General features: G+C 41.7%; 1 protein-coding gene across 1 annotated transcript; it reads left to right on the top strand.

Moving 5' to 3' along the window:
* The first annotated feature begins 898 nt into the window (after window positions 1-898).
* On the top strand, window positions 899-12,953 carry stk17al (serine/threonine kinase 17a like). The gene is made up of 7 exons (XM_034711676.1): window positions 899-1,237; window positions 4,727-4,939; window positions 8,817-8,961; window positions 9,691-9,817; window positions 9,916-9,964; window positions 10,264-10,443; window positions 11,175-12,953. Exons 1-7 carry the CDS (start codon window positions 1,125-1,127, stop codon window positions 11,464-11,466), a joined length of 1,119 nt encoding a protein of 372 aa, XP_034567567.1. The 5' UTR covers window positions 899-1,124; the 3' UTR covers window positions 11,467-12,953.
* The last annotated feature ends 5,900 nt before the right edge of the window (window positions 12,954-18,853 follow it).

The following is an 18,853-nucleotide window of genomic DNA, read 5'->3' on the forward strand; positions in this document are numbered from 1 at the left end:
TCTTTATGTACTTATTTATTTATTTTAAGTCTAGCATCTTAAGTTATTTTAATGGCTTAGTATTTTAGTCTTTTGTTATCTTAGAAATGTATTTTACTTTGGTGATTTTATTTTCCTGTTTTGAGTTTTAACATCTTATTTTACCTCCAGTGTTACCTCATTAAGATATCATGAGAGCGTTTCCTCATCGTTCAGCAACTCCTTTTTTATTCATTTATTTATTATATTTGTATTGTATTTATTACTATTGTTGCATATTGTGTTCTTAACCTTAGGATTATGGGGTGGGTTTGGGGTCGGGGCTGGGGCTGGGGGTGGGATCTTTTTTCTCAATTTATTCTATTTTGAAGTTATGTACAGCACTTTGTGTTACAGTGTCATTGTATGAAAAGCGCTTTATAAATAAAGTCTGATTGATTGATTGATTGATTGATTGATTGATTGATTGATTGATTGATTGATTGATTGATTGATTGATTGATTGATTGATCTTCCTGCCCAGGGACCACAGACAAAAATGCACTTATAGCTAACTCTGGCTTGACAGTTTTTGTTTTGCATGGCCCCTGTCAAATAAACTAATAAATAAAATAAAATAAATGTATGGTGTTAATCATAATTGTTAGACTGCTAAGTGGATTAAGTGTAGCTTGTCCAAATGTTGATATTTACATGTTCTCTGTGTAAGAACAGCATCCATTATCTTAAGCCACAATTAAACTAATACTAATTTTAAACCAGTTTGTTTGTTTTGGGTACCTCCAGGGGTAAGCTCCTGTGACTTGAACGCAACACTTGCCAGCTGGCTTGCACCCTCCGTCCTTCCTCCACTCCATTGGCTTACACAGCTGAGCGTCAGCGCAGGGGGGCGGACCCTGACAAGGAGTTTATTGTCAGGAATGTGTAGTAGCATTCAAACAGATTTAACTCACCTACTGTGTCACACTCCTCTTGGGCACCAACTGGCGTGTTTACTGGATTATCTCCCTGCAGATTGACACACCAGCTGTTTACTCTTATCGATACTTTTATATAATGCACGTTTGTACTTGAGAGCCGCACAAAATCGTCTCTTTTGTATTTTTTTTTGGTGGAAAAGGATTGTTTCTGCGTAAACGACTTCAATGCCAGACTCAGCAACGATGAGTAGAAACGGAATGGTGACAGCCATCCACACGAGGATAAGAGCTGATCCATTCACGGCCAATTACGACTTGGTGGGCAAAGAATTGGGCAGGTGAGTTTGTGCATGCATGATTGTATACATTCATGAATGAAACACTACGCTGTGTGCTGGCTGGCTTTTCTTTCTACGAATGGAACAGAATTACAAGCAACTTCTCGATAATCTGATCTAAATCGTTTAATGATATAGGATCAGTTCCCTGCACGTGTGAATGGGAAGCCTGTTAATTGAAATTGTTCAATCCGGCATCCTGACCTATGGGAAATGCACAGATGGAGACGCGCTTTGGCACGCGTAATGTTAATGCGTCTTTGCGCGCATAGGGTGAGAGATCCTGAAAGGTTTAAGGAGTTACTAATCCGCTATTAAATGAGGAAGTTAATAATTAGTTGTGTTTACATGCTTGGGTCAAACGTTTTTTTTTTTTTAGATAATGAGGGATTTTGACTAGTTATACTGTCCACACAGCAGCTTTACATGCCTGATCATTGTGATATATAATTTGTCTCAGTCAACTGCCAACTAGTCATGGACCATTACACCATAGTGCATTTGTTGGTAAATTTGTGAACTTCTCCATTTGAAAATGCCATCATTAGTTGCACTCATATTTGTGTGTTTCACAGTATAGAGACATGTGAGGTTAAGATTAAAAGTGTACAAAAAGACTAATGAGAGAAGGATTTATTACAATACAGAGGGGGCTCCTGCTGATGTTGGGACACATTTTGTTTTATATTTAAAGTAAACTCCAAAATGTGAGGTGTATGGGGTTCAGACCAGCTTTCCTGCTCCGTTCTGTACCTGTTCATCCAGAAAATGCAGTTTTGAAATATGTCATCTACTTTTAGCAACTTCACAAACACATTCCAGTATGTATTCAAGTGGGGATTTACCATTCTGCCAGACAGTAGTGACTCCCCCGGAGAAAGAATTGATTTCTTTGGATTAAGCTAGACAGCTGTTTGAGTGGCATTTTGGCCAATTCTGCATCCGTCTTTGTGACTCTATTATTCACTGCTCCTCTGCAGAGTGTATTGGGCTAAATAGAGTCTGTCGGTAGCAGCCAGTTTTCCTTGTCAGACACATGGAAAACCCGGGACAGCAGCCAAGACCTGTGGTGGTGGTGTGTATATGGGGTGAAGGGATCAAGATTTATATGGTACAGACCCAAGCAGCCTCAAAACGCCCCCTCTCCTTTCTCTCACCCTCATACCTCAACCTTACATCCTCTTTTCCTCCTCTTCCCAGGAGTCTGCCTGAACAACATCCTGAGATCAGGCCTCATAATCGCATTAAGTAGGAATGTACGCTGTGCTACATACCAGCAGATCAGCTATATGGTCTGTACATTTAGGCATTTAGGCAATGACGACCACACTAGAACAGCCTGAGCTGAATTCTTCCACCAAAGTAGTTTTCAGTTCTTTTGAAGTAAAGGGAGCAAGGCGTCTTTGTTTTCATAACTTTCTCATCGAGCAAGCTTTGCATCATCAGTTGCTGCCTCCTTGAGACTTCTGCACATACAATGTGTTGTGGCTAACTAAATAGCAGGAAGTGGTGCATCTCAGTCCATATGTGAAACAGGCAAATGAGAGCTGTGAGGGCTGTCATTTCTGATTTTACTTCATGAGTCAGTGCCCCACTGAGCGAGACAAAACCCAGACTCCACAGGAAACCAACTTCTCAATCAAATTATCACCATCTCCACAGCTGGAAGGGAATTAGTTTTGCATGTCACAGTAAAGTTTTATGATTGATGCAGATTCAGACAGATTCTACAAAGGGCAAGTCTGCAATGAGCTCATCTACATAATTGTGTTTGTGGATCCAGACATGCTGTGTTAGTCGGTACTCCATAATGCTGGTTAGAGCTTTTCTAAAGTTAAAGTGATAACTGCGTTTGAACAAAACAAATTCAGTGTTTTAAATACAAAATGAAAGCATTCTGATTTTAGGTTTTACCAGAGGCGATCTGTACATCTGCTTCTCTAACACTTCAGAGTGTGAACGCAGGTTGGAAGATGGCCGAGTTTAGTAACCTCTGACCCGTTGTCAGCTTTTGAAAAGACCTCCTGTTGCTCCTTTCCGTGGCCTGCAGTCATTCCTTTTTACTCCGTATGTAGTTCCCAGCCCACAGCGAGCTGCTCTGAACTTGGCTACTTAAGGATGAAAAGGCTCTGACGAGGTTTGCCTTTTCACTTGAACAATGAGTTGTCACTATTCTGAGGGACTGGGAAACAGCAAAAGAGAAGGAACAGACCTCACAGCGGCCAGGGTGGTGGCCAAAACAGAACCAAGCTCGGGCCAAAACAGTTGCTGTTTTTGGTCCGCAGCACAGTGGGCTTGGAGTAGCACTGTGTGGGAAAGCGACTGGCACCATGCTGACGGGACCTTTCTGACTCTGCCACTTCATTTAGATTCTGTCCAGTTCCCAGTCATCTTTTCACATTCAGTGTTCACTTTCCCTACGCTGTCTGCCTTGTATCTGTTGTGTAGAGCTCATTAAAACATAGTCATGCTAGTAGGATTTAGATATTGAGGTTACAGTGTCCTTGTGAACGTTCTGGCTGGGCTCCGACCCGACTGTAACAGCAGTGACCCCCTGCCTGGCCTACCCAGCCACGGTCAGGTGGGTGGTCCTGGTCTTAGGGCTGCTGTGTTAGCTGACTGGTCAGCTTTTGTATGTCTGTCAAAAGAGAAACAGGCTCTAGCCGAGGGTCTGGGCGGAGGTGTCAACACAATTCCATTTGTCCTTGCTGCTGTCAGCTGTGAAGAAAAGGAAGCGAACAAGGCCTTATTATCTGCCTGGGAGGGACGGCTGGTGATTGTGGTCAGCCTGACACAGAGAGGCAATTCTGCACACTTAGGACATCCTGCCCACACCCACAGTTGACCCTTAACACCTTGCATGAATCAGTCAGTGTCCATGCAGAAAAATGAAAGAGGTTGTAGAAGTGGACATTCTTTTTTTTAATCTCATGTTATACTTGTGACATCAAGCATCCAAGCTTATGCATCTCTTTGTTTCATTTGACCTTAAAAAGTGGACTGTTCCTTATCGGGTCCCTGCCCACTGTTCAGTAGATTGTGCCAAGAACTGTCAGGCTTATCTGCCTCCTGTCAGACCCTCCTGAAGGCGAGAGGAAGGGGAGGAGAACGGGGGAAATCTGTAACGAACGTCTTAGGCTCAGCATATCAGTGGTCCATGGCACTGACTGTATTTTTTAAATGATGCCACTTGACCCTCCTCTCTTTGAACTGTGCTTTAACCTACAGTGTTGTACCCATGGCTAGTCAGCAGGCTTTCTAAACGTCTTGCACTGTAATCGCGGTTTTACCTCATAGCAGTTGAAATGTCAAGAGTGTGTCTGGTAATTTTAGCCTTTCATTTACTGCCTTTAAAGTGACCTTAACTTAATCCAGTGGTCTAGTTGGCTACTTACAGAACATAATAGAACCATCAATTACCAAAAAATATTTGAGAAACCAGTTACTTTCTCCCCTAACTTATCATTCTCTCCCTTCTCTGTTTCCTAGGGGAAAGTTTGCTGTGGTGAAGAAGTGCATTGAGAAGGCAACAGGGCAGCAATATGCTGCCAAGTTTCTGCGAAAACGAAGGAAGGGCCAGGACTGCCGCATGGACATCTTAAATGAGATCGCTGTGCTGGAGTCTGCCAAAACAAACCCCTACGTGGTGGCCCTGCATGAGGTCTATGAGACAAACACGGAAATCATCCTCGTTCTGGAGTGGTAAGGAAATACTTTAAATATTGGAGCAACAATAAGATCTCTGAAAGCTCTCAAAGAGAGGCTCTAAACCACACTGCAACAGCCGTGTCTGTCATTCCAATTTGTTTGTGTTCAAACACTTGTGCACACACACATCCATTGCCACTAATGTATATATGTTAAAAAATATGATGGTAAGCTAAATGACCTTTTAAACTTTCCCTACTTGTCAGTGTTTGAGGATAGCCAGGAAAACTGGGATGAAATGATGCGTCTCTCAATTATTAGGAAAGATGAAAATCCTTTAATCATCACTCACTACAAAATTTCCGTTAGTAATGCAGTCTGAGGTATTCGGGGAGACTGAACTGGCTTCAAGAAAATCCTCCTAAATATTCACTGATTTCCTTTTATCAAGTAGCAAGTACATTCTTTATCTGCGTGATGCAAATTTCAATGCGTAGGTGTTTTCATGTGAATTCACAGCCTCAGCTTTAAAAAAAAAAAGACCTTCCTGGCTAGGTGTTGCTGTATGTGAGGGTTTCTGAAGCTACAGCTGCAAGTCGCTCAAACTTCCTCATCTCAAAAAAGAAAGAAAACAAATGTGTGAAAAGCATGAGCACGAATGGAAATGTTCTCTCTCGCTGTGGCTTGTGGCTCGTCGCGTTGTCGCCTCAACACCTCAGTTTCTTGTTGAACGGCTGCCAGTAACCGTCACTCAAAATACCAATGTGGCAGAACTGCATTATGCGCACTGTGTGAAAATTACAATGTCAAGCTGCAAATCAGTCAGTCTCTACCGTGAGAACATTTTGCTTTGTACACTGGATGATGTGTTGCCTGTCAACATGCAGGTGCCTCGACTGGCAGCTGAGTCAAGCTGCTCGGTCAGTGACCCACAAAATGTCATCCCGTCCGTCTGGCCCTGGTCTGTTGTGGCTTGGTATTAAATGACATTATGCTGTGAGTGTCTGCCTCTCATTAGGATTTGGAAAGGACACTTAGCATCTTAATTACCCACCTCACACTCATTACTCGAAGATAACTCTGGGCAATTATGCATGAACTAGCAGCCCCTGACCCTGCCCTTTAACTGCTTGCTGTTCAAGCAGGAAGCCTTCCCCTGCCCAGTCCTCTGTAGTCATCCCTATTCCAGACATGGAATGCCTCTGCAGAACAAAAGGCCCTCTATAAGGGGGGGCTGTATTTGACCTCTGACTGAAGTGTGAAAGGGGAAGTAGCACCATGGTTCACCCCTGCATGCCTGCAGAGAAAACACGGCAGGAGGTCAGTCAGCACTGGTCCACTGTTCCTCTTCAGCTTCCTAATAGAGCTGCATTAGGAGTCCATCAGTGTAAAACCAAGCAGGCTGCACATGCTAAGTATTTTAGTGTAAGGGAGCTTGTTTTCTTAGTGACAACTCATGCAGCAACATTTGTCCTCATAGCTGCAGAAGCACTTGTGAGACTTTGTGACCACCGAAAAACTGCATTACCAAAACGTCTGACCTCAGCTTTAGTTTTCAGAATCGCAAACCATTTTCCTTTGCCTGTGGCTTTAAATGTAAGCAACAAGCAAGGTTCCCAAAAGTAGAACATTGTGCTGGTATAGTGTGTGAGACACGTACGCACACCTCTAGCAGCCACAACCACATCCTTTGTAATGTCAGAGAAGCTGAAGTGAGCTGGATTTCAATCATCTTTGAAAAGTGTATCTCCTGCGTGTGTCAGCGCCACAGAAACCCCCAACTAAATTACTAGTTTTGAGAGATGATCACCAGGCTCGGAAACCTTAATGTGCACAGCAGCAAAAAAAGTTTGCAGTGATGAATTCTTCTGACAGAATAGTCTGTCATTTCCTGCTTTTCTACAAAACGCATCATAATTGGGCTACACTGGAGCACAAGTGCTGTTTGGACAATTCTACTAACTGTCAGGTTCAACCTGAGGAAATCTAAAGTGCCTAGCTTGGTCGTCAGCCAGAACGGTTTTATTGACGTCATTTATCTTCAGCAGTAGAGGTCATCTGATCAACTGAGCCTGCACCTCAATATTTAACCCCACAACAGAGCCAACGCAGCTGATCAGACAAAATTAGCTCAGACAAAATAGCTTCCCTACAGAGCTAAAAGGAGGTTGATTTGGTTAACTGCTTTAAAAACTGAAATACTGTACATTCCCGTCTCCCCCACTAGTTCAGAGGCCTCATTTTAAGTAGTTGTTGAGCAGCCTGGAACAGGGGAGGATGCCACCCACACACTGAGATAATGTGTGCATTAGCTCTTGGAAGGAGTTCGAGCAGAGACAGTATTTAGACTTCAGGGGAAGTATCGGATCATTCCTTAGAGCATGGCCAGAATGTGCAGTCTGTTGTACCTAAACAAGACCGACTTTATCAAGATTTTAAATCCTCTCAGGCTTTCCGTTGACAGCTTAATGAAGCTATTGAAATACTTAGTCACCTCAAGCCTTTAATTGTTCAGACAGGTACTGCTGCAAGAGGTCAAATCCATGTTAAGTTGACAGATGGATTTCAAGTTCATTTTCTATTTCACACCAACTCAAAAGGCATCAGGGTTTTCTTTGTGTTTCGGTTCTAAACAACATAAGCCCTCTGATCACACTCATGTGTCTTTCATTTCCTCTCCGAAATGAAAACAGCAGCACTAAGCTTGTTTGCCTTTCGTATTAATGTGCTGATGAATGTAAACAGAATGAGTGTAGAGTTTCACTGTAGTAATACTGGGGGCTGTCAAGTGGTATTGAGTAAGTTTGCAACAAACAGAGTAGAGTAGGTGGCAGACCAAGTATTTGGTGCTGCGAGCAAAAACAAAGATTATATGGACCAATGACGGATATCCTGAAAATCCCCCAAAACATGGAAGCTATTTTCACAGCTGATGATGGTAAAGACTGCAGAGTTGGGGGGCCAGTTATGTAACAGTCATGCCTAGGGCCTGGTCACAAAGTTTTCCTCTGAAGATAAAGAACATGTGTGCCATCCAAATCCCCCACACATGGCTCTAGTTTTTGGATGAACTCTCTGCTTGAGGCATTGATGTGACTGATTGAGCATCTAACGCAAATCCACCACGTCTCCACTTCACTTGAAGTTGTTACACAAGAGCAGCAAGACCAGGCAGGAACCTGAGTATTCCCACAAAAATGTGAGAAGTAACCATTGAGTCCTCTTATTATTAAATTCCAAAAAAGGTTAATGTCATGCAGGCTGCGGCTCATGCAGTATATATTTACCAACATAACACTTCTCCTCTGCCACTGTCTCTGACTACTTCATAGAGTAACTTCTGTCTTTCTACTTAAGGGAAATGTTTGTGCTTTGATAAGTCCATGAGTGTTTGCTTTCTTTCTCCCTCTTTTAAATTAATAGGTTAACGAGCACTTTATCAGGCTTTTAGCCCTTATCAGAAATTGCTTGTAAGCTGATACAAGCGCTCTTATCTCCTGTAATATTCCTGGCACGGGGAAGGTGCATGCAGAGACAGGCTACCTGAAATAATATTGATTTATGTTCGACTTGCAGGCAGGGTGTAGATGTGGATGGACTTTGTGCCTCCAAGCCAAAGTACACTAATGAGGAGACGGGGTGTTACATAATTTAAGATAGGGTGGAAATTACTTTGGGCCTTTTTCCACCAAAATTGCACTAATGGGATGGGTTGGAACTCACTATTGTGTAGCTCTGCAATTCAAACTGCAAGGAAGGGCGTATTTGTTCAGTTTAAGGAACAATTTATTATGACAAGTTCAAATGAATAATCAAAAATGAAAGTAAGCCAAACTAAACTCTACTGGGTGGCTCTCCACGTACAGTTCCTTTCCTCTCATCTTATCCTTGTTTTGTTTTCTCAGTTTCCCTTCCTGTGCTTTTCTTCCAGTGCCGCCGGTGGCGAAATCTTCGACCAATGTGTTGCCGATAACGACGATGCCTTCACAGAGACAGATGTGATCCGGCTGGCCAAGCAGATCCTGAACGGTGTTGCCTTCCTGCATCGGAACAATGTGGTGCACCTGGATCTGAAAGTAAGTGTGTTGAAGGATTACATGACAATATAGGACAGACTATTCCCTCGAGTAGGAGGTCGAGGGAGATATGATTTCTATTATGCAACCTCAGCTCATTCAGTGTGTCATGACCCTGTTCCCACAAGGAATCACTCAGTAAAGCAACATGGCAGACATATCATCTTCTCAGTAATGGGGCCCTGAGGTAGCATGCATCACTGAGATTTTCTTTCCACTTAATTTTTCAAATGTACAATGGATCATGTTCCTCAGTGGACACGTTGCTCTACTTTTCAACCTATATTATCTAGTCTTCAGTTGCACTGGTAGTTTGAGAGGCTGTTGTAGCCTGGCCCTGATACTTGCCCTTGACCTACTCTTTTCTCTTGCGTTTGTCACAGAGGTACAATCCAACTGTGGCTTCATGCCAGGCTGGCAAACGTACAACTGTGCTTAATTTAAAGTCGCACAACTTGAACACACTACTTAAACAATGAAGCCATCATAGTGGTTTGCAGTAAAATCCTATTTGTGTAATTGATCCATTTGATTGGCTTAAAAGATTATCTCAGCAGAGCAGCAAGATACTGCTTGGCAAACCAGACCCCACAAATCCACTTGGGACCATTTAACCAGTTTGCTTTGACTGATTCACATTGAAGTGCTATTCAGGCCTCGGGACCTTGAATAATCATTAGTGGTTATGTAACATTACTAATGTCTAATCTCTGTGTTCTTCATCTTCAGCCTCAGAACATCTTGCTGACCAGTGCCTCACCTCTCGGGGATATTCGTATCGTTGACTTTGGCTTGTCCAGACGCATGGACAACATCACAGAAGTCCGGGAAATCCTGGGGACCCCAGAGTATGTCGGTGAGTCCGGCTCTCGTGGATTACATTTCTAAGAATGACCCATGTCATCTCCATTTGAGTGCAATTTACCATGTCTAATTCATGCGTTTCTGTTGCAGCACCTGAGATCCTCAGCTACGAACCCATTAGCACCGCTACAGACATGTGGTAAGTGTGCAACTGCAGTTAAGACTATTTCCACTCATTTTACTAGGTCTTCTGTGGAACTCACTTAGTCAGTGCTTTACTTCTTAGAATTTAGACATATTTAGGGCAATGTAATCACCATCCTAACATGCAATGACAGACTAGACATTTGACCACAAGATCCTCTCTGAATCAGACTTACTGATAATAATGAACTTAGAGTAGAAGGCAGCTAAGTCCACCCACTGTAGAATTCTGTAACCATCAAAGATGACAAATTGCCTCATACCCCTTTCCCCTTCCTCCTCCCTCTCCTCCAGGAGTATTGGGGTTCTGACCTACGTCATGCTGACGGGCGAGTCTCCTTTCCAGGATGATGACAAGCAGAAGACTTTCCTCAACATCTCCCAAGTCAACGTAGACTACTCGCAAGACACATTCGAGGGGATCTCCCCACAGGCTGTTGATTTCATCAAGTCTTTGCTGATCAAAAACCCAAGGTGAGGATGTTACCGGTAAAGATGAGGATAAAATATAATTTCTTGATTACTGCTCAAATGAAACTTTTCCGTCAGCGTTTCTTTGAACACACAACGGATGTGAGACACATCAACACGGACGTACATCCGCATGTGTCTAAATGACTGTATGTGGTAACAAGATTTACGTCACTTAGACAAGCAATTTCCTCTTGCAAATGGTGGTTTTACACTCACATAACTTAGAAAAGAACAAACTTTCAAGGCAATCTTTTTAAGCCATGAGACCTAACACTGTAGCCATGTAATAAAAAAAATGAAACAAATGGGTGTTTCAAAGGAAATATTTTATGAGCATTTTAACTTCAACGCCATCTTCAATTGAGAGCTCCAAAGCTGGGTGCCTAATTTGTTACCGCATGATGATGAAAAGCACAAGCAGCCTCTGTCTCGCATGAATAGCAATAATCTCCTGTCAGTATCATTTACTTGATGCAGATTACTGGTAGAGTTGAAAGAAGTGGAAGATTCCTCAGTGTTGGAGTAATTGGTGTGAGATGGTGGGGAAAGAATCTTGAGATCAGAAAAGTGTTTTTTGTCCTGTGGTTTTTAAAACCTAATGTTGAAAGGGAATACGGCCGACGTCTGTGAGAACGGATTGAGAGAATCCGATAATCCAGGCAATCCATCGGTTATGTAAACTTTTCAAAAATTTCCACTCATCCACAGTGTTATTGTGTTTGTGTGTACAGGAAGAGAGCCACGGCAGAAGAAAGCCTCAACCACCCCTGGCTGAACTCGCTTCCTCACCCCCATTCCCACCCGCTCCTCCACGCTAGCCCCGCCTCCTCTATGGACGAGACCGAGACCAGCTCGTCAGAGTCAGAGCCCGAGAGCCCAGCTTCTTCCCCTGAGCTGGACTTGATCGAGTCTTACCTCACGTGCCCTGGCCAGGGTGAGCTCAAGACAGGTCGTGACACCTTCTCATTCGGCGAGCCTCCCTTTCCCACGCGGACTGAGATAAAGCAGGAGCTCATCTGCTGAAAGACGTTTCACAGGTGGAGAGAGAATGAACAGTTTTTCCATCTCCGTGGAGCACTGACTCTGAGAGCCAGCAAGCCTGCAGCTGTTTTTGTCCTGACCTGACTCAGAGCCACGCTTTATGGATGCTGTATGCCTGCTGCAGGCTTCTTCTACTGCTGTGATGTCTGTGTAGTGTTTGTTTTCTCTGATCATGTGTGTTAGAATAACATACTCTACTGGTTTATGATCACACAGGAGGAACATGAGAGGAATGGAGATTCAGTGAGAGTAAACACACAAGGACTTTGTCAGAGGACTGCATTGCTGCCTTAAAAGTGACAGAACTGAAGTGGGCTGAGCAAAAAAGTGGCTAGTTCCTCACTGCACGCACACTGGTTTCTCTTTTTACCCAATTAGCCTTATAAACTGTTTCGGAGGAGAGACAGTCTCCAGCTTTCTTGGGAAATGACTTCATTCACTGCATGCATTCATCATAACATGTCGTGCTTCAGCTGACCCAGACATACCTTCTGTGATGAGTTCAGTTGAAGGAAGTCAAGAGTTTTGACAGATGGTTGTACTTCACAAAGGAAATAATGCAAAAGGCAGCACCTAAACTGATGTCACACAGTAACCATTTCACTGTTTTATGTGATTATTTATAAGCGTTTGTTATACCACTTCAGCCCCTTAAAAGTCAACACACAGAGCCACATAAATAGTTTTAGATGTAAATGGTAGCATTTTTATTTAAAGGACAATCTTAAGCACTTTTTATTTTGTTGTTTGATTTCCATTTAATAGTAACAAACCAAAGGCTCATGAAGCACAGCCAGCTGTCACACAATGTATTGTATATATTCACCACTTTCACCAACATCATCTGTTTGGGTCACATCACCTTTTTTCACCAAGTGCCACTTTGCAGACCTCACTTCTGTGTTCATAATAAAGTTATTCTTTGTTCAGTTTTTTTTTGTTGCTTTTGCAAAAGTTGCACAATTTTTTCTCTTTGTACTTAACTGCAAGTTGTCACAAGATTTTGCAGAAGTCACATATATTGTGAAAACATCAGTCTTGGAGTGAGAGAATGAAGGTGGTTTAAGGCGAAGGCTACTTTTTTAAATATTAGAATAGTTCAACAACCACATGGTCAACCCAAGGGCCCAGATTTGTACAAATAAGAAATGTTTGCCTTCAGATACTTGGGAGCAAAGAGATTAGGAAGAATTTCTTACAAAAACTGAAATGTTTTATGAGTTAGTATTAAGATTAATCCGAAGATAACTGATGTTTTTTTGTTTTTTTTTACCAGTGTTTGAATGTTAAAATCATTAAAAATGTCTTATTTTGTACATTAACTTTTACTTATACTTAATGTTTACTGCTCATGATTTTCAGGCAGGTTTGCACTTGTCCTTCTGGACGTTTTTGTTAAAATGAATAAATGATGATGGCATGCATTGCAAAATGTAACGAAGAAAAATAAAAATGCATTTTGTATTGAACTTTCCTGCTTTTTGTGATTGTTTTTGAGCAACAATGAAAATTACACTTACAATAGTAGAAGTGCTTCCTCATCAAGCGGCAACCTCCGGTCTAAAAATATGAGTCCACTGCGGAAGTGCTGAAAACTGCAGTTCATCGATGATCCACTTGAGGCTGGCTCCGGAAGTACCAGAAACCACATACACACCAATTCAAAAAAGCCGATCTTTACAGCAGAAATAAACATGTTTACAGCCTGGTACAAAAGACGAGTGTAGTCGATCAGCACACACTGTATGGGGGACAAATCTTTTTCTAACGTGGCAATTTTGAAGATATTGAGATTACGAGTCTTCCAATGAGAAGCACAGCTGACTTGATTGACAGGCGGGAACACTGTAGCTGTTGACTAGGAGGCTCGAAGCCTGCCTCTTTACGTCACACTTGCTCAACAGCAGCAATATAGCTGCCGCCGCTGCCGCCGATTGGCCTCAAAACAGCGCTTCGGAAACAGATGGGTGACGTCACGGAAACTAAGATCCATATTTTATACAGTCTATGTTTCTTACAGACGAATGAAATGTGAGGCGAGGTCCAACTTGAAACATCTCAATGACTGATTGGATGGATTGTGATAAAACTTTTACAATCGTGTTCTCAGGATAATAAGTCTTTAAGACCTCACTGATCACAGTTACTAAGTGCCACCAGCGGGGGAATAACTTGTTGAGTTTTTTATTACATCTGCAAAAGCATTGACAGTCTCATCAGTCCCAGCTGTGCTTTGTTTTTAATGCTATTGTGTGTCTTCTTGCAGAGCATTGTGTGAGCCCATATGTGCTCAGCTTCACATAATGCTAATTGGTGAGGACCATTACCATCAGATGTCTCTACTAGCCCTGTGTATATAGTTCACCTGTGCGAATAGTCAGGAGAAAACAGGGTCTCATACCAGAACCGATTTTACAAGTTTGATTCAGTTCACATGTGAAGCATCTGCTTTTCCTCTCAGAGTGTCTATTTAGAGAAAGAGAGTATCATAAAGAAAATAAAAGTCCTCTCTTGGGCCGGTCTTCCATAAATATCCAGCAGCCTCTGAACAGGAAATGCCAGCATCCTGTGAAGAGGAAAACAGAGGAATGCTTTCCATCATAGTAAAGTTTCTTTCTCTCTGTGTCTTCATCCCATGCACACACTTAAGTGCCTGTTTATTTGTGTCAGGTTAAACAATATCCTTGCCTGCCAATATCCTGACTTCTTGCTTTAATGTGCTCTTCCTCCTGTGGTCGGCACTGAGCCAGTTTAGCTCCGCTGCGGCCGAGCAGAAAGGGGGGGCTCCCTGCAGGGTCCTGCTCCGGTGGCTCTTGGCTGGACTGTCCACTTCCCCTAAAGAAAATCCTGCTCCTGCGTGATGTTGAGGAATGTCAGAAATGTTCATAACTGGACCCCTTCCTTTTCTCTGACCTCTTTCTTTATGCTCCTCTTCCCTCCTGGCCTCCCTGGGATTGTTTACTCAGTGGGAGGTGGTATTGTTTTCATGTTACATACAGCACTAGTACAGACCCCCCCATCACACACAAACATAAAAACATGCACAGGTATTGAAGTGGTTGATTAAGTGGCTGTTTCTCAGAAGGACCCTCAGGATCATGAGATGTGACTGATTTTCACTGCACCCATTACAGGAAGATTTAAGGCAGATGTGGAAGACTTTGTGTTGTCTGCTGACTTCTGAGCACCCTACAAAATACAGCTTTGTACCATAAGAGCACCTGGGTCCCCAAGATCCAAACAAATACAAGGAGCTGATGAAAAGTTTGCAGCAACATCCCTATAACCTGCTTTCAACAGCCTTTGTGATTTAAATCCAAGGTCTTGCTTAATGGTTTTAATGATTTTAACATATAAACAACACAACTGTCTTTTTTATTCCTTTAAAAAATCACATTTTTCTCTTGAAAAGTTCAGACAGATAGTATTAATTTGATTAAGATTGATTTCCTCAGGCTATAAAACCACCCCATGCCTGACATCTGCTGTGCAGTAAGATGTTTTTGCCAAAGGCACGCAGCAGGCATTTCATCTCATGTTAACCAGCTGCACATCCTAAAGTCAAGTCTGTCAGCACCTCAAGCCATAACACATTGATCCCCTGAGGTACTTGAAAATCCAGAGCTGGGATTTCAAAACGTTAAGCTCCCGGGGAGCTTGGATGGCTACATTCTATGCTATAGGTCAAAACGATCAGTTATATAACCGAAAACTGTTTGACAGCAGGCTGAACTTTTTAACTGAGGTTTTCCCATCTGTGTGCCACTCACAGCTTAGGAACGCATTGCAGAGATGGTGTTGTGACTTTTATGGAATATTTGTTTATGTAAAGCACTTTGCTCAGCCACAGTCAAATATGATCTGAGTGGACAAAGAAAACATGGAAGAGGAGTTTATAATTGCTTAGGGGAGATTACATCATGGCTTCAAGGGAGTCCTATTAATTTACACAAAATGCCATAGAGCCAGATCCTACCACAAAAAAGCAGAAGATATTACATCAACAAAAAAATAATTAAATGTTTAACCCTCTTGCTATGTTCGTTTCTCAGGAACAGTAATAATGTTCCTGGGTCAATTTGACCCGGGGCATATTTAATTATCTTAAAGTGTCAGAACCCCCAAAAAACATTTTTTTTAATCTCATTATTAACTCCATTACTTACCATTTAAATCCATTTAGTGCATTGGTGTTCTTTAATTAACACAGATCATGGTTCAATGAGGATAACTCACTCGTTTTTAAATACAATAGTTTTACATGACATAGATTTTGTTTTATTTTATTTTGAATTTCTATTTTTTTTTTTTTTTTATGGTGATGTTGATAAATTAACATGAGACACCTCTTCTGTCACATGCTGCCCAGATTTTTAGGCTGGCTTTTTTTGCTGGTTTGTAAGGCATATATTGTCTAAAATGTTAAATGAACCATTTTGATTTTATATGTTGATTTCACCTTCGAAGCCAAGCAAAGACGTTTCATACCGAAAAAATACTTTTAACATTTTTTTTAGATTTTTGAAATTCAAAAGGGTCAATTTGACCCACAACCTAACAGGAGGGTTAAGAATCATTTTAAGATATGTATGAAAGCTTGAAACAGTTCTCTGATTTTACAAACCTGTTAGGCTACGCCTTGAAACAAGAAAATTTAATGACATTCCCATCAGCCTCAATGACACTTTTGTCCAATGCTAATTAACAATCAATTGGAATATTTACCTCCAATACAAGAGAGACTCAATATGACTTAAATATAACAAATTCTCAAGTATGCTTACACCCTCACTGTATCATTTAAGGAATAGCATCAGCATGTTACTAAAAACAACACCTTAGACCACCTTGCTCGTGTATTTGGCACACAACATTTTGGAACTTTGAACTTTATTGAGATCTTTTCACACTTTATACCTTGTACATGCCTTCTTACAGGGGCAGGACATTTGGCTTGAAATAAAACAAAAATAGTGACATATGAGTGTGGTATATGGTGGCATTACCATGCCAGATCTCAAGAGAACAGATGAGATTCATGTGCAAGCCAGCAAGATTTATACATAAGGTGTTGGACAGCCGTGTGCACACATCTGACAGCCATGCACATATATAATCTTTGCAAGCACTTCACAGCACTCATGTGCAGTGGTGGACAGTAACAAAGTAAATTTACTTGAGTACTGTACTGAAGTAAATTTTTTTAGTATCTGTACTTTACTTGAGTATTATTTTTTGGGGTACTTATTACTTTTACTCCACTCCATTCAGAAGACAACTATTGTACTTTTTACTCCTCTACATTTCTAGCAATACTCCAGTTACTCACTACTTTTGCTTTGAAGTCAGCTCATGAATTTCCTTCTCTTTTCTTAAATCTGATCCCTAAGACAGTAAAATGTGTTTGTGTATTTCTGTTTGTCTCAGTGGTTTAGCCATACCTGTATATCGTGCGTCTCCACAGTTGAATGTGGAGCAAACACAGAGCAGGTTTCACTCGGATCAGGCAGTTCATTTAGAGGTGGTAATGATGGCTATAATTCTCCACCTGAGCACCCATGGCCATATCTTCAGCCCGTGTTGGAGGTTTTTGAAATAAAGAATAATACCTATTGTTTGAAATGTTCTCCCTGTTTCACACTCTGCCCAAACGTACAAAAATTCACTGTCCAACCTGAGAAAGCGTGTTGAGCTACGTAACATTTGTTTCATTCCAGATGAACATTTCAAACTAAGTTGTCTCTGCTTGGAGTAACTTAGTGTCTGTTTTTATTCCATAGTTTTTAGAGATTTCAAGTAAACAGAATGTAACCAAATGTACTCCTATGTATTCTTGACTGCACTCATGCTTTGTGAAAATACAAAGTTTTGAGACATTTTAAAAGTACTTTGAATACTTAAGTATTTTTAAAAGCAAGTACTTCAGTACTTTAACTCAAGTAATAGTTTGACAGAGCAACTTTCACTTGTATTGAAGTAATATTTGACCTAGAGTATCTATACTTTGACTTAAGTAATGAAGCTGTGTACTTTGTCCACCACTGCTCATGTGCAACATTTATCTGCTTGTGAGTGCAACTTTGCTGCCTGCAAGGAGAACTACCAGCAACGCACAAAGGGCTGTACACATAAGCATATGATGAAAGTCCAACAGCAGAGACATCCAAAGTGGAGTGCTCTAGTTTCCTAGTGATCTATAATGACCTATTGCCTCTATGCATGACCTGTTTCCATCACTACTTAGAAATAAATGAGGAGCTCACTGCTTTGTTCCTTTCTCTCCGTGTACCTGACCCACTGCCAGATTATCTCTTTGTGTCTCCTCGAGCCATCATGATTCTGCTCCCCCTGTCTCTCTTAATCTCAGTATCTTTAGATCTCTCTCTGTGCACCCATTTTCTCAGAAGTATTTTCTCTCGCACCTTATATAATGAAGAAATTCCTTTACGCTTATGTCCTTAATCAAACTGCCATAATAGAGAGAGTAGACTGATGTCAGAAAAAAAAACAAGAAAATGTGTGCGCAGGTAAGAGGATCTGAAAAACAATACCGATCTGAAAAACAATACCGATCTGAAAAACAAGCGACAGCATGACTCATTTAACAATTAGCCTCAATTCACCTTTCCATTACCAGCCCGAAGGTGTGTGACCTCGATTGCACGATGTAAAGCTGATCAGGTATTTCATTACATTTCTCAAATGACAGTCTCAGCACTCTGAACTCACAGTCACTCCCTCATAAGTTCACTTCAGATACATTCCAGCATTGGTCTTAGTGCAAACCTTCACAAAGGCCTTCCAGATCCACATAAAGCCCACAATAACTTTAAGGATTGCAGCTTCTTCACACTGATGATTATCAGAGGCTGCAGGAGCGGACCTTTGGATGATATAACAGGGTAGAAATCCTCTCAAATACCTGGACATCAGGCTCTGTGCTGCAAACTGCTTGAGTTTTTCATAGAGATAAGAACAACCGTGGAAAATAAAAGCCTGACCAAAAATTCTCCATGTTTGCTCACTGGATGTTGACCGGGACAAATGATGGAGAACATTTCTTTCACATGTCCCTGCAGTGCCTGCAAAAGAAAAACAGAAAGAGGCAAAACACTCGTAACCGCTCGTAATATGTTTCTCATGGTGGTGCATTCATAGCAGTGAGGGAGGCAAATGCCTTTGGTTAGGCAGAGCTATTTATTCTGTCCCTGGAAACGGTTGAAGAACAACAAAAGCATTCTCAACAAAGAGAAGCACAACCTGATGCTGCTGCCTGTTTTCTTCTGTCTGCGGTGACCATATCCTCCCTCAACGTGGGGGCACCGCTGGCACACACCATATTCAGAAAGCCACACAATAGACATACTCA

This window comes from Notolabrus celidotus, chromosome 20 (genome assembly GCF_009762535.1).
Source record: "Notolabrus celidotus isolate fNotCel1 chromosome 20, fNotCel1.pri, whole genome shotgun sequence".
NCBI classification, from domain to species: domain Eukaryota; kingdom Metazoa; phylum Chordata; class Actinopteri; order Labriformes; family Labridae; genus Notolabrus; species Notolabrus celidotus.